At 48.0% G+C, this 23,771-nt stretch overlaps 1 protein-coding gene across 2 annotated transcripts in view; it reads left to right on the top strand.

Moving 5' to 3' along the window:
- The first annotated feature begins 11,376 nt into the window (after positions 1-11,376).
- ZCCHC7 (zinc finger CCHC-type containing 7) overlaps positions 11,377-23,771 on the top strand; it is an 86,179-nt gene continuing 73,784 nt past the window's right edge. The window contains exons 1-4 of one of the 2 annotated variants that reach the window (XM_083883823.1): positions 11,377-11,483; positions 12,105-12,144; positions 14,451-14,561; positions 16,268-16,972. In XM_083883823.1, the coding sequence (XP_083739949.1) occupies positions 14,552-14,561; positions 16,268-16,972 (715 nt within the window). In that variant the 5' untranslated portion in view covers positions 11,377-11,483; positions 12,105-12,144; positions 14,451-14,551. Of the gene's footprint in view, positions 11,593-12,104; positions 12,145-14,450; positions 14,562-16,267; positions 16,973-23,771 lie in introns of both variants that reach the window. The other variant, XM_083883824.1, reaches the window with a different exon arrangement.

Raw genomic sequence — 23,771 nt, 5'->3', positions numbered from 1 at the left:
CCTGCCTCTATGACTGAGACCAACTACTCCAAGGCAGACACAAGTGGACACCTCACAGAGCAGTTCTCATGTGGACGCATCACCACCTCAGAAGGCTCCTCTGTGCCCAGGAAACACAGTTGCATGCCAGCTTTTTTGGTTCACAATCAGCATAGACACTGAATCCACAGATCTCTGGTGACAAGTGCCAGAGTCTGTGCCCAAATGGTGGTGTCTAGACACGCCACCATGGACTGCCCTCCCACAGCTCTGCAGTGATGAGCAGGGGTTCTCCTGGAAGGCATCTACACAGACTAAGGCAGGAGGAATGAAGCCAGGCTGAAGCTGATGGGACACTGTTAACGACACAATTCCTTTTCTGTTTGTCCTCCAGAAGGGAAAAGTGAAGGAAAAGACAGTGGGATGTGTGATGGCCTTGTGGCTAATGTTGCTGCATCTGTCCTAACAACTGTTGGCACTGCAGTGCTCCAGCTGTCACACTTGCAGGCAGCTCAGATTGGGCTGCTTTTGGTGGTTTTTCCCCTGCACTGGCTGCACAGTCTGTGTTACCTTTCCTTACTGCAAGCCTTACAGGAGACACCTGGGGCCTGGCTCTGTCCCCAGCCAGCTGCCTCTGAAGGCTCTTCAGATCAGCCTTGGCTTCACAAATTCCCAGGGGAGCAGTGACCAAGCTCTCCAGGGTGCTGCAGCGGTGAAGCTTCACATGCCACAGGCTGTGACACACCAGAGGCAAGTGGGTTTGTCCAGGTGTCTGTCTGAGTTGTTGTTCCACCTGGGGATGCAGACCACATAGCCCTTAGGGGTTGTCAGTCCTGAACATCCACAGGAATGATATCAGGAGAGAGGAGAACCTAAGAGCTCACTTTGCCTTCCTGAACTCCCAGCATCACTCTCCTGGTCTACCCATCTTTGAAGTGAGAGGAGCAGCCTCTGCTGGGATCTTCTTCCCATACACAAGCACTGCAAAGACCATCAAGAAGAAACACAGTGCTGTGAGCAGGTTCTGGAGTTGCATGGATTGGGGCATATGGCTTACATCACCAGCCTGAGCAGAGTGTGTTTCACTAGCTGGGTGCTGCCCAATCCAGTCTTCTGGAGGACCCTCACTTTCAGCCCCTACACCACCACCCCTCTGATTACTGCCAGCCCTTGACAGAAGGCTGTGGCACCCACCAGGGGCGGGGGGGCTGGTCAGGATCTGTCCTCCCAGAGCAACAGCTCCTGGCCTAGCCAGGGCCCAGTGCCAAAGTGAGGGCTGATGTGGGGTTCTGGAAACAGAACAGGGGCTCACCTTGCTGCAGAAGCAACTATAGGGTAAGCCAGAAAACTAGCTGGGCTGGATTTAACTGGAAATTCTCACGCACCAAAGGAAGATCATCTGGGCTACAAAAAGTACACTACACCTACCAGGAGTGAGACCTCTGGGATTCGTTCCTGCAGATGGATTGATGATATTTGTCCCAGATTTGTGACAAAACAGGGTAAAATCTCTGCTGATGTTCTTCCCAAAGTGAGAGCAATGTGAACAATTGTGAAGTCCCAGAAGACAGCCAGTGAAAGAGCTTGGTGAATCACCTAAGGGTGAGAAACAAAGCTGTGACACAGCCAGAGTGACCCTGGGGCTGGCAGCCCAGACCCTCTCCCAACAGGGGGGACACAGCAAGGGGAAGAGGGGAGAATTGGGTAGAGGGGTCCTCTGTGCTGAGGCCATGCAGACACTGTGTATACTGCTGAGGGAGGACAGAGAAATGGGCAGTGCCACGAAAACAGAGGGGTTGCACTGGCTCTTTGTCACCTCGATGGGTCCCATTCTGCTCCTCCAGACAGGGATCAGAGGAAGGCACTGAGGGAGGAGCCACACAGGATGTAAAGAGCTGGAAACCTTTGGGCCCTGGCTGCATGGGCTGCCTGAGTTGTCCAAAAGATTGAAAGCACTATCTATAAGCACCATCTTGGAGAGAAGAAATTTGACAGAGGGGGCTGCTTGTTGCAGCAGACACACTTAGAGCATGATCCAGCATTTGGAGCATTTCAGGCCAAGGCTAAGTCAGCTTGAAGCAGAAATCTCTTCCATAGGCACCTAGCAGGAGCAGTCCATTTCTCACCAAAGGCTGCAGTTGCCACTTGTCTCAGGTTGGCTGTGCACACCTCTCCACACCTTGCATCAGGGAGCTGTGCTCCAAGACCTCCTGGAAAATTTGTTCCGCAAGCAGTTAAAAATCCATCATCTGAGACAGAAAACTTGTAGGAAAAGCGATGTTAGAAAATACCAAAATCTTGGTGGTAAAATAACCAGACAGGAATATCCTACAGCTGTGTTTGCTAGAGAAGGCATTTACCAGCCTAAAGTCATCACCCCTTCCCGTTGCCTCAAACCCTCCCGGTAAATGGAGAGACAGGCACCATGTCTCCAGCTGGCACAGACTGACTCTGCTCCAGATCTGTGCTAATACCCTTGTTTACATATGGCCTGACACACTCTTAATGCTAACAAGTAAATAGAAGCCTGTGGCTCGATTTACTATGCAATTACACTTGCAAAATAAGAAGGAAAAATAAGCTTGTATTAAGCACTGATACACACATTTTATTCAAGCACAAGTGGCACATGACAATGTGGATTTGCCCTTTGAGATGTCAGAGTTTAATGAAGTAGGAGAAATCCTGCAGAGAGTAGCACAGGACTTAGATTTCTCCTTATGAGGATTAACTTCATGCCCCTGTTTAGAAAAACAAACATTTTCTGCAGTAAAATGAAACTTGTCCTCCAGCTCAGGATAGCCTTTTGCCATCACTGCCAGATTACTTTGTCCTCTGCTGGCCTGTTCCTGACAATGCACATATTTGTAGCTGGATCTGCAACCCCTTGGGTCACAAGGGCCCAAGGTCCTGGAAGTGACAGACCTCTGCATACATAAGGTCCAGACAGTTTTTCTTTCACAAAAAAATAATGTATGCTCATATCTACATCTTTTTCTAGTGAAAGAGACCTGCAGCCTTGTGGAGTGCACTGGAGGGTAACCTGTGGTTGTATAGTGGATCACTGTCTCTCATGCTCACAGTGAAAGGCTGTCCTGCCTGTTGTTTCCTGGACAAAATGTGCAAGATAGTGGTTTTGCCACAGCCCCAGGGCACTGCCTAAGCATCACTGAAAATACTTGGCTTTGGTTCATTTCCCAGTAGAGACTTGTTTATAGACTTATAAGTCTGTCTTTAGCAGCCGAACAGAGGTCCTGCATGCAGGTCATACTTCTCTGCTCTCAATGCCCTCAAGGGCAGATACCCCCAAAGGCACAGTATCTGCTCAAAGGACTGTAGCTGGATGCAGCCTGGTGAGCCCCACAGACCTGATGGAAGTCATCCAGCTGGAAAACTGATTGCTGCCTTACCCAGTCAGACTGATGTTCAGGCCAGAAGCTGAGGAAAGGAAGAGAAATATTCATTCTGGGGGGAAAAGTGACTTTTCTGGGACAACTCCTCTTCATGCTTCCATGAGACTTCTCTTGGAAGTCCCTGCTCAACCCTTAATTCCAGAATTTTAGGGTTCAGAAACTCCTACAGAAAGTGAAAAATGTTCCATGACCTTCCAAATGAACAAGTGAGCTATGGAAGGTGATATGCACCTAGGGGTGGGGAACATCCCATACTGAAGGTGCTTGTCTGTCAGCACAAGAGACCACAGCAGACTTCCCACTGACTGTGACAGATTTTGCATGGTGACTGCAGACAATCTCAAAGCCCATGAACTAGAGCCCCTGCAGTGGCCCTGTGGCCAGCCCTTGCAGCAGTTGCATCCACTGTCACCAGCCATTTGGTTGCACCTGACTGGAGCTGGTGGCTTGTACACCACAAGCTTCTGGTAAGATGGAAAGCAAGGCAGGGAAGAGGAGCAAGCAAGGACTGATGACACAGTTGCATAACTCATTGTTTAAAGAAATTCAGCTAAAAATAGTCCACGGACTGGTTTTGAGTTTACATGAAGAGAAATCAGACTTTTGGCCTCTCCCCTTGATTTGACTGCAAACTAGAAATCTGAGGGAGCAGCATGTTACCCTACTGATGCTTGCAGACTCTTGCCACACTTCCAGGCATGGTGAGCAGAGGTCCAGGATACACCTCCACACAGCCTTAAGGACATTTGGACAAACTCTCAGAATTCCACCAGAAAGGTCCATTCTGCAGAAACCAACATCCTCCTGCTCTAACCTTCTGCCTACCAGAGAATGTGGTCACAGGAGAATTCAGGTGCAAGGGACCTCAAGAACTTTCTAAATAATCTTCTGCTCAAAGAGAGGCCAGCTATGAGACCAGATCAGCATGCTCTGCTCTTTACTCATCCTGTTCTTGGGAGGTCCTAACAATGGGGACTTCACCATTCACTGGTCTTATTTAGCACCAATATTCACATCTCCTGCTGCAGTGCAAATCCTTGAGACCAGCTGAGAGCAGAGGATGGAGCAGCTGATTTACTTTCAGGCAGGTGACTTTCCTCCTCTTCCTTTTGTATTCATGATCAAACCAACGAAATCATGCAATCTGGAGTCCTGGGTGGATCCTCTGTCATGGCCTTCTTCTTCTTTCTCCATGTACATCATGTTTAGGAATAATCACCCTCCCATAAGGCACTGCCATTCTTACATTTTAATTAACATAGAATAACAAACTTGTAAACTCTGAACAGATTTGATTTGGAACATGTTGATGCATTTGGCACCAGAAAGTGGGTCACTGATTATATTCCCTCTATGCATCTGGTACCTGTTGTTCACTTTCTGCTGCCATGCCAGGAAACACAGGTGCTAAAAATGGAACACTATTGCTCTGGATTTATATGTCTATACTGCATTCAGCACACAATGTCTTAAACTTATCTTTTGCCTTCTGATAGTGCTACTAAGCAGGATTATTACTTTTTAAGGTAGTGCTTTTTCCCAATAACCCCCCAAAAGGAATGAAGTCTTCCAAACATATCCATGCATAAGCGAAAGGATGAAACAGAGAATTTAATCATAACGTTTGTGCATGGCTTTCAGACTGACATCTGTACATTAAGAATATGTAAAAGTACCAATTTCATGCTCTGACAGCTTATTTCGCATTGATGGGGGATAATGGGGAAAATGCCATGGGAATGCCAAATGTCAAAGCATTACATAATGCAAAGCATTCACACATTGTCTCTAGGGCCATCACCAGTGATTCCTTAAGGGAAATTTTCCAGTAAAAGAGAGAAACAGAGACTGGGCCCTGCCAAAAGAAAATCCAAATCATGAAGTCAAAGCTGAGAACTATAGGCAGTGCAGCATCAAGTCTACAAGCACAGAGTCTTTTCTGGCTTTGAATTGTCCTTTCACTTCTGTCAAAGATGAAATGCACATACATTCATTTCAGAAGCTGCAGATCAGTCCCAAATGGTTTCCCATGGAGCATCTGAACATTCTTACCACCACCACCATCTTTTAAATAACTTATTTTCAGAAATTGTGGATATTCAGAAGGGAATCCATTTTCCTTAATTCCATGACTCTCAGCCCAAGGATGACAGCAGAAGTGTTGTTCTCTAGCAGAGGCTGCCTCAGGAGAAAGAGGAGTGCAGGACAATAATTTTCTCTCGTTATCAGAGGAGTGATGTTACAAGTTTTGCCCTTAAAATGCCAGGGATTCTTATCTAATGGAATTGGGAGAGAGATAGAACACTGTTGCAATTATTTTGCTCATTTAGTGAGAAAATTAGTGATTGAGGAAAGGAAATATTTTTCTCTGACAAGGGTCAATATGTTGTAAAATTCATTCTGTCCTCCAGCAATCATGCCATACCCAATGGCACTCTCAGTGCTTGATCCAGTGCTTGGGCAGTTACCTGCTGTGCCAGAGAAGGCAGGTGGACACAAAGGACACACTTCTGTGACACCAGTGCACAACATGCCTTGGTGCCTTATCTGTGACCCTGTCACCCTCCACAGACACTCCATGCTACTCCTCTACACAGCTCCATCTTTACCCTCTTTTCCCCATCTCCCTCTGTGTTTCAACTGCCTCCCACTCCCTGTGGCTCTTTCCCTGGTTCCTATATGCCCGTGCCCCTGGCTCTCTGCCCAATTTCACCCTGGTTCTCCTGACTGTCAGCTTTGGTGGCTTTGACTTCACAGAGTCCTTCCCCTCCCTCAGCCCGTGCCCCCCACTCCCCACATGCTCTTCTGGTCCTCCATTGACTCACGCGGCTGAAACTGTAATTAACAAGCTTTGAAGCACTGTAGAGCCGGCTCTAAGGAGCTAAATAATTACACTCCCTCCTCTCTCCCGCTGCTCGGTTTGAAGCAGCCAAGTGGAGCACTGGGAGGAGGAGGAGCGGATCAGGTGGGGGGTGGGAATTTAATTAACTTCTGAAGTGCTCCTGTTCCTGCTGCAGACGGCTGAGGATGGTGAGGGGCTGTGGCTCAGGAGGTTGCAGAGGTCCAAACACTGTGTGGTGAGTGATGTCCCTGTGGTCTGTGCCCAGACCCAATGGCTTTGGGAGCTGCACGTCACCTTCACATTATGAAGAAGGGAGACCCTGTCAGGGCACAGCACCTGAGGTCAGCCAGGGTTCCACACTGATGATTTTCAAGCCATTTCACTATAAATCCCATTTAAAGTGCCATTCCTGGGACATGGGCAAGGCAGTTTGCTGATGATGACATGGGAGGCAAGGTGGGAAAATGTTATCTGCAGAGGCAAATGTCAGCCACCTCCTCCCTGTCCTGGTTCAGCTGTTCCTCATCTCATGGCCCATCTCTGCCCTGCCTCTCCCTGCCTTCTTGCCCAGCATTTCCTGAACTGTTTCAGCCCTCCTGCAGCTGCCACCTCTCCAGCAGTGGTTCCATTTGAGGCCAGTGCAGAGAATGCTGCCTGCTCCTGCCTGGTAGAGTGGGGCAGGTCCACCTTTGAGCTCAAGGAGGATGAGTGGTTCATCATCTCAGAGTTTACCTCTTTTACTGGATCAGGACAGACGAAAAAGGAGTTCATGTGCCCAGACACACAACACAAAAAACCACTATCAGCTGCAGCTTCCAGATGAAAACAATATGATTGTCAGGAAACAGTGTATGCAAGTCAAAGACACCTGCCCTGAGCACAGGTGACCAGAAGCAAGTACAGCCCACTTGATTCAACACGTCCAGGTTTAAAAAAAAAAAAAAAAAAAAAAAAAAAAAAAAAAAAAAAAAAGGTTTGATAAGACTGCAAAATTAGGCTGTTAGAAAGAAGATTGTTGCTCAAATATATTTAATTAACCTCCTTGCCTGCATTTTTCAATTGTTTCCTCGTGCTGCTCCACAGTGGAAACTCCACAGTTTCCACCATGGCCAATAGTCCTAAGATTTTCCTCAGCAACACTCTCAGACAGAGAATCACCTTCCAGCTGTGAATTTTAGGGATGACAGGTGAACCTGCATCTCTTTTCACCTCAGAGGGTTGGTGTCTAGCAAAATTAGGGAACAGGAGCCAGCACCCTGGCATAGAGACTTTATTAACGTGTAATACTGCTGAGGCATATTCTGGGTGATTTTGTTTTGCTGTTACCCTCAGAATTTCCGTGCTTTTCTCTCAACGTTTAGAAAATCACTTCGGAAATAATCTAATGGAAAACATAACTTCGGGGTCTTTTCTGCTGGCTGTTGGCCCTAGCGGCAGAGCCACCGAGGGTCCTGTGATGCTGGGAGCCGAGCGGAGGCTGAAGATCCCCGGTGAGCAGCATCAGGCTGGCAGAAAGGCCGCGCATTCTGGGCTGCCACCTGCCGGCACCTGGACCGCGAACTCACAGGTTACATCCCGGGGAAATGCCCTTCTGCCTTCCTTTTTCTTTTTTGAGCACAGACAGGTTTTGGTGGAAAGAACGACGGTCTCCACCCGTCTCCTGCGATCTGGAAGGCTGCAGGAGGCACAGCTCTGTCCCCAGGCATTTGAGGCTGCTGCAAAGCCACCTGTCCCTGCAAGACGCACGGGTTTGGCCGCAGGCGGGCCGGTTCCCTCCGGCTGGGTTTGTGAAGCCCTTTGGCGTCTCCGCGCAGGGCAGGCGGCCGGGGGAAGGACGGGCTGCGCCGCCGGGCTCCGAGGATGGATGCTCCTTTCCCTGCACCGACGAGACTTGTGTGGCGTGTCTGAGCAAACCGCAGCGCTCACAACACCCCCGTGCCCCTCCCCGGGGCTGTCCGGAGCCCAGGGTGCCAGTGCCGCAGCCTCGCAAACCTGCACTCGGCAAGAGACTTCCAGCTGCCAGCACACGGGGTCAGGTCGGCAGCAGAGAAAGCTGCTCTCAAGCCGAACGTTCCCTGCAGCCTTGCGGCCCGGATCTGGGCTGCAGGAGGATGCCTCCTGCCACCCCGAACAGCTCAGACGTCTCAGGGCTGTGGAGGAAGAGGAGACGTTCTCCGGGAAGGGAGTGAAGCCCCTCAGCTAAACTAAGAAAAACCGGGGATGTTGCTCGGCATTTGCAGTGGGGTGCCAAGGGAGTGACATCTCCTCATCTCCTGGCCACATGTGAGCACCAGGACCTCAGGATCTGTGCCGAGCTCCTCTCCCTTCATGAGTCAATCACTGGCTCACCAAAGATAGCATGCATGCTCAGGGGAGGAGGGGAACAGCTTGGGCTGGGCTCAGGCACACAGCAGGTGAAGTCTGTCACTCCTACCAGGAAATAGTGCTCAGAAGTAAAGGCAGCAGCCCGACTCAACTGGCTTGAGAGACAAAGGGATGCAAGAGTGAAAGTGGCAGGGCCTGAGGAACACTCCTGAGTCCCATTGAATTGAATGCAGGCACCTCTATCTGCTTCTCTGCAGCAGCAGAAATGCCCTGCAGCAAGGCCGGACTGGAGCTCTGCCACTCCCATCCAGGGTGAAGGATGTCCCCTGAGCTGTGGTGGCCCTGGGGCAATGTGGGAGACAGCCCCTTGGGACAGGTGACTGGCTATGGATGGCCCAGAGGCAGCTGCTGACTCTTTGCTATGATGCCACCCAAAAGAACTTCCTTTCAGGGGCAAACCCAGCAAGAATGGGTTCTTGCAAGCATAAAACACCACAGTAGTCAGTGCTAAATCCAAATGCTCTAATCTTTCTCCTGCTGTTTCTGTAAACAGAGAATTTTATTTCCTGGAAATGCTCTGGAGAAATGTACCTGACCTGAGGTCTTTCTCTAAACTTGTATTTTACAGTATTTCAGTGGTTGTACAGTGGGGGATGATGGGGCAGGGCCCGGTGGCCACTGCCCACTCCACCACCCCTGCCAGGAGAGGGCAGTGCCATCCCCAGGCACCTGCCTGGGCATGGGGACAAGTCAAGGCTGGCAGGATGGCCAGGATGGCAGAGAGGGGTCAGGGTCAGTAATTTGGGAGACTGAGGTCAGACACAGGTGTAGTTCCAGGAGTCATCCTCAGGGTCATGACACTTACATAACATTCTGCAGTTCCAGCTCACCTTTTAATAATCTTAACACCATATGTTTTACAGCAATTAATTATCCGATATATTTGAGCAGGTTTCATGACATACAGAAGCACTAAAAACATTTTTATTTTGAAAGGTGCCATAATAAGATCAGAAGATGGTACCTGAGGCCAGTACCAGGTGTCACAGCTACGTTGGGTTCCACTCACACTCTGCTGGAAGACAAAACCTTCCTACATGTGGGTTGGTTTTGTTCTCTTCTTCCCAGACCTAGAGCCTGGAGGATCAGAGAAACACATTATCCTGCCTGTCAAGAGGCAGTTTTGCAGCCCACACATCCCTGCCTGTGCAAGGGTTTGCAGAGGTAAACCACAGGTCATAATTACATTACAGTAATTTTGAAAATAGAGTACTAGCACTGCATTAAGGAAACCCCCAAAAGTCTGAAAGGCCTACAAAAAATGAGACAGAAAATGAAAGCTCTGGGCTCAGTGGACGTGCCAGTGCGTGTGTGTCTGTCTGCACAGGCAGCCCTGGTGGCCTCAGTGGAGTGGGGCAGCCCCCTGGTTGCAGGGCATCAGGCACAGCACTGACCCTGCAGCAGCAGAGGCAGCTGGAATCTCCCTCAACTCCCTGCATCTTCTCACTCCTCCCTGCCTGCCTCCCCTGCTCCTGTCTGACTCCTTGCTGCTACGTGCTGCAGGTCACCCCACCTGCTACACTCACAAAAGCAGAAGCACACGCCACACACCCCCCTGTACAACTCCATCTGGCAGCATTACACTGGATGTCTGTTTACATGGCTGAAGGCTCCTCTCTGCTGCGTGCACATCTTTGTACGTGGAGGTCCCGGAGCTTTCCAGAGGAGCCCTGATCAGAGGATCTGTGTGTGGAGGGGCAGTGCCTGGAGGGAGGTGGGGTGTCCCTGATAAACAGGCACACACCAGCGAGGGGAACCAGCACCAACTGCAAAACCCTGCTGCTCTCCTGGCAAATGGACATGGGGCCTAGCATCAGAAAGGTCTGGAGACCTTTCAGAATACTGGAGACTGGGATTTTTGGAAGTTTACTGGTGAGGGAGAGCGAGGCTGGGCTTGCTGGGTGCAGATTTGTTTGCAAAGTGCTGCTTTGGGGACACGGGGCAGGCCTGGCTGCTGGACAGAACAGGCTTTATGGTGTGTGTAAGCACATATGTTTGTATCCCACGTTCAGGCACATATCTGTATGACTTTCTCAGGGCCGCAGCATCTCTGCTATGGAGATGGACTGGGAAAGCTGGGGATGTTCCAGCTGGAGAAAAGGCTCCTCTGGGGAGACTTTACAGCCCTTTCCAATGTCCACAGGGGCTCCAAGAGAACTGGAGAGGGACTTGGGACAGGGGTTGGAGTGGCAGAACGAGAGGAAGGGATTCTCACTGACAGAGGGCAGGATTAGATGGGATATCAGGAATAAATTCCTCCCCAGGAGGGTGGTGAGGGCCTGGCACAAACTGCCCAGAGAAGATGCGGCTGCCCCATACCTGGAAATGTTGCAGGCCAGGGTGCACTGGGCTTGAACCAACCCGGTGTAGCGGCAGCTGTCCCTGCCCATGCCGTGGGGTGGGACTGGATGAACTTTAAGATCCTTTCCCACCCCGTCTCCTCTCGGATGGCGCCACCCGCCCTGCCCGGCCCGGCGCGGGCTCTGTCCGCTCTGCACACGGGCACACGTCCTCTCACAGCACTACGCTACCGGGCAGGGCGCAGACCACACCCCGAGGCTTGCGAGACTCTGGAAACCCGCCGTCCGGGCGCACCCGATTTTCGGTAAATTCTCCCCAAATCGGCGTCCCCAAAACCCGCCCATCCCCTGGGGGCGTGGCCGGGGCTGAGGGCGCGGGGCGGGGCCTCGGAGGGGGCGGGGGCTCGGAAGGGGCGGGGGCTCGCTGGCGGGCGCGGGGCGGGGCCGGAAGCACGTGCCGGGCGGCGGGGCCAGGCCGCCGCCACTTCCTGCTCGGCGTGTCCCGGCGCGGCCGGAACGGGACACCGGTACTGAGGGAGTCCCGGCGCTGAGCACCGGCAGTGGGTGAGTGAGTGAGCCAGTCGGCCAGCCAGCCAGTCAGTCCCTCAGTCAGTCCCTCAGTCAGTCCCGGTACCGAGCACTGGTACCGACTGAGTTCCAGTATCGGCAGTGAGTGAGTATCGTCCGTAACTACTGGCACCTCCCGGTCCGACCGAGACCCCGCCCTCCACGGCGAGCCCCACTCCCCAAGGCCTCGATTCTCCCCGGTCCGGTGGCGGGTTCTCCGCCCCAGTCGCGGTTGCGCAACCCGGTCCGGCCCCGGTGTCCCGGCGATCCCGGCCCGGCCTCCGGCCGCGGCGTGTCCCAGTGCCTCCCGCAGCCCCGGGAACAAGCCCCCGCAGCCCCAGAGTTCCGGAGGAGGGCCCTGCGTGTGCCCGGCCCCGCGCTCCGCGTGCTCCCGCCGCCGGTGCCCGGGATGTGCGTCCCTTTCCCCAGGATGTCCCTCCCCTTCCCCGGATCCCCATTCCTCATTTGTTCCCACTCGCCAGACTGCGTCCAGCCCTAGCATCCAACGAAGAGCATGTGACTTTTAAAAATGATTTGGAAAATGACTGTGATAAGAAAAAAAAAAAAAAGTCTCCTGAAGGGCTTGAAGTGAGCGTGAAATGTTTTGTTGTTTTCCAGGGTTCGGGTGTGGAGGAGATATTCCCGTGATCTCTTGAAGGTATAGCTGCTGCTAGAAAAATGCTGAGCTCTTCTCCAAAGCTTTGCTTTCTCTCTTTAAACTTCATTTAAAGAAAGTCCAGAGCAGTTGTGTCTCCTCAAAGAGCCAATGGGACAAGGATAGGGTTTGCATCTCAGTATGTAACCAAAAATCATTTTTAGATCATGGAAAATGAGAGCACAAGCTGCTCCCAGCCCACCTCCTGACACTTTTCCGTGTTCCTCTGCAAGGACTTCTCCACTCCAGCCCCAGGTGACTGACAGCTGCAGTCTCACCTGGGCACAGAGGAGGGTTGTGCCTTTCTCACCTGCTCTGAGAACTGCCCCTGTGGGGCACAGCCAGGCTGGAATCACACTGGGTACAGAAACAGAGCAGGGGAAGAAACACAGTCTCCTGACACTGGCTTCTGTTAGTAACTGTATCTTTGGGTAGGTTTTTATAAATACATTTAGGTTTGACATTTTCACACCTTCCCAGATGTGATTTTCATTCCAGTCATGAGCTTCATAATGGTAGTTTTCTCATGGAATCCAGGCAATGCAGGGTGCAAAAGCAGCTACAGCAGCTGAAATGAAATGTCTCATTCATATGCTCTAGAATATTTAAATTCTTTGTCATTTTCATACTGTGCCCTTGCAGTGTCTGTGTCTCAGCAGTCTGAAGCACCAGCCAGTTTATGTATCACAAATACAACTAAATTTAAAGCTGACAAAAAGTCTGGCTCCTGCTGTCCTAGTATCTGACCTCTGGTTCTGATAGATAGTAAGATAATTTTCTTGAAAGAACTTTTCTTTTTCATTTTGTCGTTGCTATCTGTAGCAGCCTGACAGTAGGGTTATGTTTTGTCTTCCAAGGCAGTAGAGAACATGTTTGCTTCCCATTCTCAGTGCAGCCACTATCAAAAAGGGTTGGATTTGACTGTGGAGATCAAGCAGAGAATGAGATACTTAAGGAAATACTTGGATTTTGCTGATGATTTGTGATGGGAACAGTACACTTGTCCAAAAAGTCACATGCAATGGAAGAAGTAGTCTCTGTGGTTTAGTTTTTGTTTGAGAATTTTAATAAATCTCAGTATTTGAAGTTAAGCACAATGAGCTCTGGAGGCTGTTAGAAGTTGAGAAAGCAAGAGCAGCAGAAAGGCTGGAGTTAAGCAGTGGAAAGGAGGGGTTGACAGGGAGAGTTGAGGTAGGTGAACAGGAATGACATGGGAAAAACTGCCCTGAGCTTCTTACTTCAAAATCCCTTCTGCAAATGGGTGAGACCTGAGCCTCCCAAACACCCTTTGGGATTTTGGCTGAGGTATTCTAATTAACTTGTTTGTTATTTCTTGTTTGTTGGCCTTGCCCTTCCTCCCTGCCTACCAGTGGCATCTCCCTTTTGGCTGCCTGGTGCTGCTGCCACTCCTCCTGCTGCATCAGTGTGGGATGTCAGGTTTATAATGGGCCAGATGAAAAATGCTGCCAAGCAGTGTTTGAAAATTACCCCTGTCATTGCAAACTTCAGCCAGTTGCAGTTTTGTTTGGAAATGGTTGGAAGGAACTCAGATGTCTGTGCTTTTTTAAATTTTATCATTGGTAGCCCTTTACTTGAACTGTCTTTGTTTGGGGGCTGCCTGAGAGGCAGTCAGGTGCTTTTGAGGAAGATTGTGCTCTGGGTTCAGGTAGTAGTGAGATTCCCCTTAATAAAGGGATGGGGTTCTACTGTTGCCAGGGGTTTGAAGTTTGGGTGTTTTTTTTTTAAAGTAAAGTAATCTGGTTCCAAAGTAGAATGTGCCAGTGTGTTGTTGCTCTCTGCAGCCTGTAAAATCAGGTAGTCTTTGCATGACTAATATTTTAATTTTTTTGTATTCTTCACACTCAGATGTGAGGAGTGTCTTTATGATAGCCCAGCTGGAAGCTGTGTGGCACTTAGAGGTGAACAGCTGAGAGAACAGTGACCCCCAGGGTCTTTTCCAGCCAAAACCCTTCCATGATTCTATGGAAAAGAATGTTTGCTCATAATCTGAACTTTGCACTGGCAAAAGGAAATCTGAAGTTGCAGTCAGGTCTTTCTCTAAGTTATCTGTATGAACACAGTGAGAGGCTGTTTCAGCTTGACAATCTGAAAAACAGCAAGACTTTGTTGGGCTCCTCTTCCCTTTCCTTGAGGCTGTGTTTGTGTCTGCTTTGATATCAGATACCCAATGTGGCTGTTTCTCTTTCCTGAAGAGGAAAGGAATGGCTGTGGACTGAGTGTGAGAATGGTGAGCAGCAGGTCCTCGGATGATGTTGTGGAGCTGATGTTGGATGTTTCTTGTTTCCCAGTGGCCTGGTTTACATGCGGAGCAACAGGAAGAGCCCTTCATTATCCCAGTGACGTGTGGACCTGAGAGGAGGAGGAGGAGCTGTGGTTTGACCTGAGAAGGATGGATCAAAGTGAGTGTAGTGCTTGGTGCCTGTTTATGTTGTTGCCTGCACTGTGAAGTGTCCATGAGTCAGCTCCCTGGAGGCTTGTGGGACATCAGTGTTGTTCAGCTGCAAGTTCTTAGCAGTGGTCACTGCTCACTGTCTGTGACTTTATCCACTGGATGACGGAAGGGGAGGAAGGAGTACTTGGATTCAGTTGGCTTTTGGAGTATCCCTAAGATCACAGCATTTGAGGAGGATTTGTTACTTTCCTGCATTGCCGAAGGTCTCTTACCACACCTCATAACCACATGTTAATATTGTGAATGTACTTGTTTGGAGCTCTGTTCTCACTGTGTGGATAGGAACAGGTTGCAAGCTGTTTGAAACAGGGACCCCATGTGAAGTTGACAAAAATGTTGAAATTTGGAGCCTTCATTTAGTTTGTCAGATGTTTTTCCAACTACAGACATTCAGGTAGCATTGTTTTACTTTTTCTTCCTTTCTACAGCATCTAAAGCTAGGTAGTGGTGTTAAGTAAGTTTATTGTGTCTGCTCCCACCTTGTTCTTTCATATATTTAGCATATTAGGTGTTATGTTTACTTAGGAACCTGGGTAAGAGAGGGGAGCCTTCATAATAGGAACATTTGGGTTATTTAAATGCTGTCATCACACAGGTTACTTCTATACAAAGCTCACAAATTTGGGGTTTTGTATGTGTGTGAGACTATATGGATTTAAACAGTACCACGCAACTCTTCTTCCCCAGCCAAAAAGCTGAACTCCATCTGGCAGTTTTCATGCCTAGAAAAAGGTGAATGACTTCCATGGGAGTAACTGTAACACAGAAATACAGACAGACTTTTAGAGGAAGTGTTCCATTTCCTATGCTCCGTGCATCATGTGGTCATGACACAAAGTAAGGTAGTCTCTCAAGGAAGCAGGGTGATTTTAGAATGTTCCTGTATTACCTGTCTTGCAAGGGAGCAGGCTGTGAGCTCTGAACACACTCACCCTTGGGCTGGGATCACAGGACAGCTGAGCTGGGAAGAGCCTATGGCAATTCCAGTCCTGACTGAATGCCCTGTGACCTGGAGCCACTTGCTCAGGGCTCGCTGGGATTTGAAGGTCCTCAAGAATAGGAGCTCCCGCAGCCTTTCTGGGCAACAGAGTTACATCTAAGTGCAATTCCCTGTATTTTGTTATTCTGTGTCCATTCCCTCTCAAGTTCTTCTTGAGCAGTACTGTGGTGGTTCTGTCTTACTCACTCCCCCTGCCCCAGGTGTTTGTGAGCGCGGATAAATCCTTCTGAGCTTTCCCTTCCGGTGTGGTAGCAGTCCCAGCTTGACCTTCTACAACAGATGTTCCAATCCCTTAATGGTTTTAGTGCCTCTTTGTTGCACTCACTCCAGTACTGGAGAGCCCAAGGTGTACACAGCACTCTGGGTGTGGTCCCTGAGTGTCCCAATGATCTCCCTGGTGTGGGAGTGGAGAACTCAGTAAATGCCACTTTTAGAAGCCAAAGTAATTGAACTGAAGCTGTAGTTATGGTTAATGCAAATGCATCCTTAAGTAGCTTTTGCTGTTCCACATTTGAGCACAGGTGAAATCTGCTCAGTTTTATATTCTGTGTGCAGAGCCCTAGGACTCACCTGACCAATTTCAAGAAAACCAAAGGCATCACTTGAAGGCTTGTTTTGGACCATTCTGATATAATGGTTTGATTTTTTTGTAGACTCTTCACTTTCCAGAATGTTTGTTGAGTATGATGATCCTGAGAACACTGAAGGGTATGAAGATGAACTTTATCCCGAGGAGTCATCCAGTGAGCAGAGTGTTGATAGTGAGGTGGAGTTTCATCTCTACAGCCAGATCCACTATTCCCAGGATCTTGGAGAAGTCAGCACACTGGAAATGGATGAAAAAGCTGATGTTGAAGAAGTCATGGATCAAAGTTCAGGGCTAACTGAGAAGCAGGATGAAGAGGAGAAGCTCACTGAGCTCCCTGATGGTGGCACTCAGCTTTCAGATGAGCCTGACATCATTGTGCTGTCTGATACACCAGATGAAGACAGCATCTACAAAAGCAAGGCAAAGAGGTCAAGATGCTCTTCAGCTCAAGGTAAAGCACGCACCCACCCGGTATCTTCCACACCAAATCACACCAAAGCTGCTGCATGCAATGCCCTGTGTCCCCCTGAACCTGGTGTGGGCACACCAAGGCAGAGAAGCAGCACTAGTGGGAGGCCTGCCCCAGTCTGTTCTCCTGGACCTGAAGCCACCCAGGACGTGTTGGTGATAGACAACAGCTCGGAGGAGGAGAGCTCCAGCTCCGATGGTGATGACGTCGAAAGCTGGATGCTCTTGGGAGCTGGTGTTGATGACAGGGATGGAGACATCATGTTGAACCTTGAGAGCTGTGTCACTCCTGTCCACAGAGGTGAGTGCTTTTTATTGGCTTGTTTTTATCATGTGGGGGATAATAATTTGTCTGCAATGACATTGATGCCAGTACTTGAAAGATGAACAGAAAGCAGATGAGTGCATGGCAATGGAGGCAAAGCTGTGCTAAATAAAATGGTCATTATTTGTACCATTTCAGTAGCTTTATTTCAGCAGCATGACATGTGGAAGGAAAAACAGCATTTATCCTGGTAGAAATTTAGAAGTAATTACCTGAGTGATTTGTACTGTGAATTTTTCAACCTTGCCATGTATTTTGTGTTTTTGGTAACGTATAAGAATTTTCTGTGTGCCAGACAAGAGATCTTTCAACTCAGGACAGGGATGAGCTATAACAGGAAGGAAGCAAGGGGTGGAGGGGTGACCTGAGCATTTTCCCTGCCTGAATTCAGCAGTTGACTGTCTCCTCAATACTCTTGACTAGTTTGGGCTGTTCATCAGAAGTCGGCTGATCCTTCCCATATGGATTCTGCACTGAATTCAGAGAGGTATTTCCTCAGCCACCAAAGTCTGACGTTTTGGTGTTTCAACAAACATTCTTCCACATGACAGTAAAGGGCCATAAACATGGTGGTCAGTGTGACAGAGTTCAGGCAAGTGTTTGTAATTACAACTGTGTGTAATATACATTATGATCAATGAGGATTTTTTCCTGCTCACTGGTTTCCTGGAGCACAAAGTCCATTACTGGGAGCAGCATCACTCCTGCCAAGCTGAGGGAAACCATGACACAGACCAAGGCTGGAGAAAAGAATAAAAAAGAGAAGTTTATAAATAAAGTAAGATAGACCACGCTTTGAAAGAAGTTAAAAAACCATGTATGCCGTAACTTTATTTGGTGCACATGTAAGTGAGGAGGTTTTGCATGGAATGGAGCATTCTGTGACACTGATCTGCAGGCTGACATCAGTGGAGCTTTCTGTCAGTGTCTATAAACAGTGCTGCTGTTCACATGCTGCTGCTGCTGCAGTGTTTGAGAGGGAAGAGCTGAGGAATAGGCCTTGCCTTCGTCTTTGGTGAAACATGCATTTCAGGACCGCAAGTGTTGGATAACCTTCTGCTGGAATTGTGTGTGTGTTTGCATAACTTAGCACAGTTTGTGGCTGCACAGACTTTTAAAGCACTCTGTCACTGTGTCAGAGGCCCTAGTAAACACACTGTGTTTGGAATGCATGCAATTTTTTCCTCCTTATGAATCTTCTAAAAGTTTCTAAGAATTGCCTTGCAAGTGTGCCAGTGCTGATTGAGGGGGCTGTTGAAAATCAAGTGGGAGTTTGGTACCAGGGGGCAGTTTTTGCTAAGTTATGTGATGTTTTTATGATAAATATTGGAAAGTTTCTGGTTCATAGTGAATGTTGGCAATAAGCAAGCCACATACAGAGCAGACAACAGGAACAGAATTTCCCTGCATTGTATGAATGGGTCACACTGTTCAGACTTAAATTGTTTTATAGGGTGTAGGCAATATGAACAGGTTTTGAGATGCTTTAGTGGGAAGTCAGACAGAGTCATATGAGGTCATAGATACACCTGCTCTTCTCCTACTCTGTTTTTTTTCTCAGAAGTAGACAAGAACCTTCTCCAAACCCCTGCAGATTCTGGTGCATGAAATTAAAGTAACTGTGGTGCACAAAAGTTTAGTTCAGCTGCTCCTTTTCTAATGCACACTGTGATCCCCATGCAAAGACATAGGCTTAGAATAAATTCTCTTGTAGGAGTGTGTGTAATGAAAAAACAAACCAGTATCAAAATAGTTGTAGGGAAGAGAAGCCATAAATGTTCCTCATATAGACAATAATATGTAACTTGTCTGAGGAAAGGTGTCCTTGCCTATAGCAGGGGAGTGGAAGAAGGTGATCTCTAAGGCCTCTTGGAACCAAAACTGTTCTGGGATTTTGCAGTTCTATGAATAACTCGGCTGAAGCATGAATATAAAATTTTTCAGTTCAAAGAAATGTATTTTAAAAATGGGTATATTGGTGAATGATCCTCTCAGAGATATTCTCTGCTCATTAATGTAAAATATTTTGAGACAGGCACAATTCTGTCACTGTTTTCAGGGTTTCTAGAGAATGATACAGGTCTTTTGGTGACAACACTGTATATAAATTACAATTTTATGGTGTATGGTATCAGTAGGGATGGTTATAGTGTGTAAGAACTCAGGAAGCCTTGCCTTTGCCTTTTGGGCTGGAACTGCCTGTGACTGTGCATTGGACAGACCTCCTGTGACAGTGCTGTGGTGTGTCTAGTGTCCAGTTTTCTTCCCCTGGAAAAGAGAACTGAGATAGGAACAGTCCTCTGAGAGCAGCCTGTTGTGTCAGTCATTTGATGAGTCTGTTTTCACATCTGAGTCCCTGAATGGAGATGCTGAGCTTCCATTGCGTCAAAAACAACTCCTTAAGGAAAGGAGTTGAGCAGAACTCCTTATTCTGTTCCCTCCCCTGCACCTCACTTACCTAACCTGCTCTTGTCTAACAACTTTATTATTTTAATATTCCCTGTAAACAAATGATGCCTCTAGTGCACAGAGTCTTTCCCCTGTGCAGCTCTCCAGCTCCAGTTAGTTACCAGCATCTGTTGTGAAGGAAGGAGATGTTGTTTGGCTGTGGGACATGGGCCCTGGGTCCTGGTGGCAGATCAAGGTTTACCTTTAGGTCCTCAGCTGCCATCCTACAGGTTCGTGGCTGGTCCACAAGTACCAGTGTTCCATACACAGCTGGGAGTCTTCCCTCCCCTCTCTGCCCTGCTTCCCTATGGTTTTAGGTGCCTTCCAGTTTTTGGTTTTGCTTGTCTAATACCACACTAAGACACAGCATATTTTTGGCTGTAATTCTATAAAATTCCTGGTTTCCCTGCCAGAAGGCAGGACCAGGTACCTGTGCATTCCCACCTGTTGCAGGTGGTTTTCCTGGCATGACTGTCAGAAAACTGCCTGATGATGCTGCTGGTTGCTGTGCTTACAGGATACTACCTTCTTCACAGGGTGTTGCAAAAATGGGTAATTCAGCAAATCTAGGTCTTTGGTATAATCTGCACTCTTCTTTTTTTTTAGTTTAAGAGTCCGTAATAAAGTGTGCAGAAAGAATCATTACAAACTGTGCCGTGCACTAGTGCAGAGAATTCATTTTCAGTGTCAGAGTTTCCATGTCTTTCGAGGAGTGTCCTCCCCTCCCACCCCTTCTCTCCGCTTTGCAGTGAGAGTTTATATGATAAGAACATTAATCTCCTGTAGCTGGAAGTCTTTCATCCATTTCTTCATTAAAACCTTCCTTTTAACATATTTCTTCTCCCGTGAATAGCTTCAATCCTAATCTCTTTTTTTTTTTCTTTTTTTTTTCTTTTTTTTTCTTTTTTTTTTTTTTTTGGAAAGTCAGCTTTCAGAACTGCAGCATTGATGTCCGGCCACTAAGGGGTACAAAAAGCAATTTATCTTCTCTCTGTTGTATCCTTTGCCCGCCTGGCCCCTTTCTCGTAGACTGGGTGTGAGTATGATTGCACTCTGGGCTTGGCAAGTTTGTGTGTGGCTGCTTCTGCCTCCAAAGAACGCTTGTAAAATGAAAAAGAGAAAAAAAGAAGCGTGTTTGAACATTTAGTGAAAGAAAACATAAGAATATGCCTAAAACGGAAAAGCATTTAAATTTTGCCTCTTCCCTGAAAAATAGTGTAGGAAGGAGTCTTGTATTTGCAGGTTATGGAGTCAGAATGGAAATAGCAGTCTCCGAAAAATTTGACTTATTGTTTATCACTTGTCCTTTATCAACTATCAGTGTTTGAAAGGGCTTCTTCTAGACATTGAACTTAAATTTATCTTAACCATGTGACAGAAACTACTCAAAAATCTGACCACATCTGTATTTCTTTTCTCTGTGTTCCATTATTCAAATTCCTCAGTTTATTTCTAAATAGTGAAAAGGTGTAGGCTTTTTTCTAAAATAACAGCAAAACACAGTGAGTTGTGCTTTGCTTCTTTTCCCTGACAGCTGCTTTTGAATGTGACCTTTGCACGATACAGTATGTTTTTGTTCTGGAGTCTTGTGATTTGTAGCAACAACTTATTTTTTCCTACAAAAATGACTACCATATTTTTTTCATTTTCCTAGGCCAGAGAAGAGCTCTGTAAAGAGTCACATTTCTCTCTGCTTATTGGATACCCAAGTTGTGGAATCAATCTCAAACAAAGTCGCTTTCAGAAGTAAAAAAAGATTTCTAGGTGGAAATTCCTTTAACAATCAAAAATTTTTTTGTTATTAATACCTAGGCATATTTCCATTAATATGTAGAGGTGCGTGCTGCATTTCTTAAAAGCAGCAGGACTCCCTGGTGTGATCTGTGTAGCAGCTTCAGTGTCACCAAAACCCCAAAGCAGGGATTTATGCCCTGCTAGCTTTGTGGTGGCTTGTCTGGCTGTCTCAGGCTGCTGCTCTGGAGGCCACACGCGATGGCTGTGGCTGTGTCCCCCTCAAGGGGTGGCCTCAGCCCCCCGTGACACTGCCTGGAGCACGGCAGTGTGGGCACCAGCAGCCTCTCAGGCTGATGGAAAAGCACACAGGAAAGATGTCTTGCTCTAAAATCAGTGGTTTTTTAGAAGCAGCCAGCACTGGGAGCTGTATTTGTGTAGGCTGGTCAGCCGTGCGTGTGGGAGAGTGCCATCCATGACCTGCAGCCCAGCTGGGCACAGAGGGGCTTCCAGAGGAGGCTGTGGCCCTTGGTGTCCTGCCCAGGCTGTGCCTGTCCCACACCAGCACAGAGCTGCTGCTCTCAGTGCTCCTCCCCAGCACAGCCCATGGGGCTGGGGCTGCATTCCCCTTGGAGGGATGGACAGAGCATTGCTGGGTCACACCACAGTGTGGGGACTGGAGTCCAGCTCTCGTGTGTTTGTGTGTGTGCTGCGGAACCCCTTTATGGGCTTGTTTTCCCCCAGAACTGCACCCTGCTGAGGGCTGTGATTTGAGGGGTTTTCCTGTGATTTGAGGGGTTTTCTTCTGGCTTATGCTTGCTGGAACCCTGCCGTCATGGAAATGTGGTAGGAGTGGTTTGTGCATGAATTCCTGCAGCAGAACGCACCCTGGAGCGGGAGTCTGCAGTGAGAATCCACCTACCCATTGGAAGATACAACACATGCATATGGATATTTTGATTAAAGAAAAAATCTTAATCTTCTTCGCCGTGTAATGTGGATACACTCGAATCTCTTGATTATTTAAGAAAAAAAATTAATAAAACTAATAAAGTTCCTTTGCAAATCCAAAGAGATTGAGGCTAAGCATATCCTGCAACCTGAGCAGCCCCTTGTATCTGTTCAGATTCCATCACTGTTGTGGACCTGGCTCTCATTTAAATTTCCTCTAGCTTGGGATTGCTGACTAGGTTTTCTGCAAGAGTGCCCATGCTTACATGGTCATATATTCTGTGTGACTTTTTTTCCCTTTTCCCACCTTTTTTTTTTCTCTGTTCTGGTGATAGTTATAAGGGGATTCCCCCCCTGCTTTTCAGTTATCAGTTTGATCTTTCTTCCTTGTCCCTATTTCTTTGGCTTTCTTACAGGCAATAACAAACTCTCATACTGCAACTGAATTTTTGAACACTGATGGGAAACTGATTTAATCCTTTTGAAGGAGAAGTTCTAGTGGTTTAAGCAATTAAAAAGTGCACTGGAGACTATACTAGATACAAAGGGTGTAGGGAAAAAATAAAGTTTGAGGTGAGCAGTCAGGTGTAGGTGCCAGGTATAGGGGCACAGAAACCTGACCCTGTGCCCTGCAACACCACTGCAGTGATGCTGATCATGAGGCCAGGAGTGTGTGGTCACTCCTTTTACTTTAAATCTGGAAAAAATGCAGAAGTAGCTCCTCAGGATGCTGCAGCACTTGTGCGTGTTCAAGTACACACATGGCTGTGCATAGGCTGTGACATAGGCTGCAAGGCCTGGGATGATGACAGTGGTGGTCTTCATATTCTGTTAATGTATATAATTGATATTTCCAGAATTCATATTTTTCGTGCTGTGTGTCTGCTGTGACTGTATCCCACATGGAACAGCCCTACTCCAGTCACCTGTGCCAGGGAAGAGTTGTGACTGCACAGGACACAGTGGTGAGGGTGGGTGCACACTCCAGCTCCTCTGCTGAGGGTCCCCAGTTCCCTGCAGCATTTTCTATCAGCATGACAGTTTTTGTAGTCGTGGAATTTGGGTTTAAGGTGTTTCTTTTTACATGGCAATTTTTAGCAGTGGTCAAGTTTCCCACCTGGCAGGCTCAGCCTCTTCTCTCCGTGGTGCTGATGTTTGACTGCTTTTCCTCTAAAGCTTCTGCTAATGTCTCTGATTACACATTATATGCCTCATTCCCAGCTATCCAGAATTTGTCCTGTCAGACAGTGACATTAGCAGTGAGGAAAGATGAAAATTAAAGCTTTCTGTCCAGTCTTGGGCTTTTGTTGGTGGAGTAACATGTTTCCCATGCACTGCTGGGAGCCATGTGTGCAGAACCAGCTGCAGAGGTGTTTCTGTCACCAGTTTGGTGTGTTTTGGCACCGGTTTGGTGTGTTGTGTCATCAGTTTGGTGCTAGTTCTGCATGTTTCTTTGCTGCCTTTGCACAGCCTCAGGTGTCAGTGGTGGTTGGTGTTCCATTGTTCACACTTTTGAAGTGGAGATGAGGGGAATGCCCTCAGAAGAGCCTGAGGAGGCCCATTAGAGACAGCAGACTCCAGTGACAATCACAAAAGCACCTCTTTGCCCTAAGTGGGCAGATTTCTCTGCACTTTGCTGTCTTGC

Source organism: Zosterops lateralis (genome assembly GCF_965231275.1).
Source record: "Zosterops lateralis genome assembly, chromosome: Z".
Taxonomy (NCBI): domain Eukaryota; kingdom Metazoa; phylum Chordata; class Aves; order Passeriformes; family Zosteropidae; genus Zosterops; species Zosterops lateralis.
Note: the sequence above shows the minus strand (reverse complement) of the source record. Positions and strands in the feature narration are given on the sequence as shown.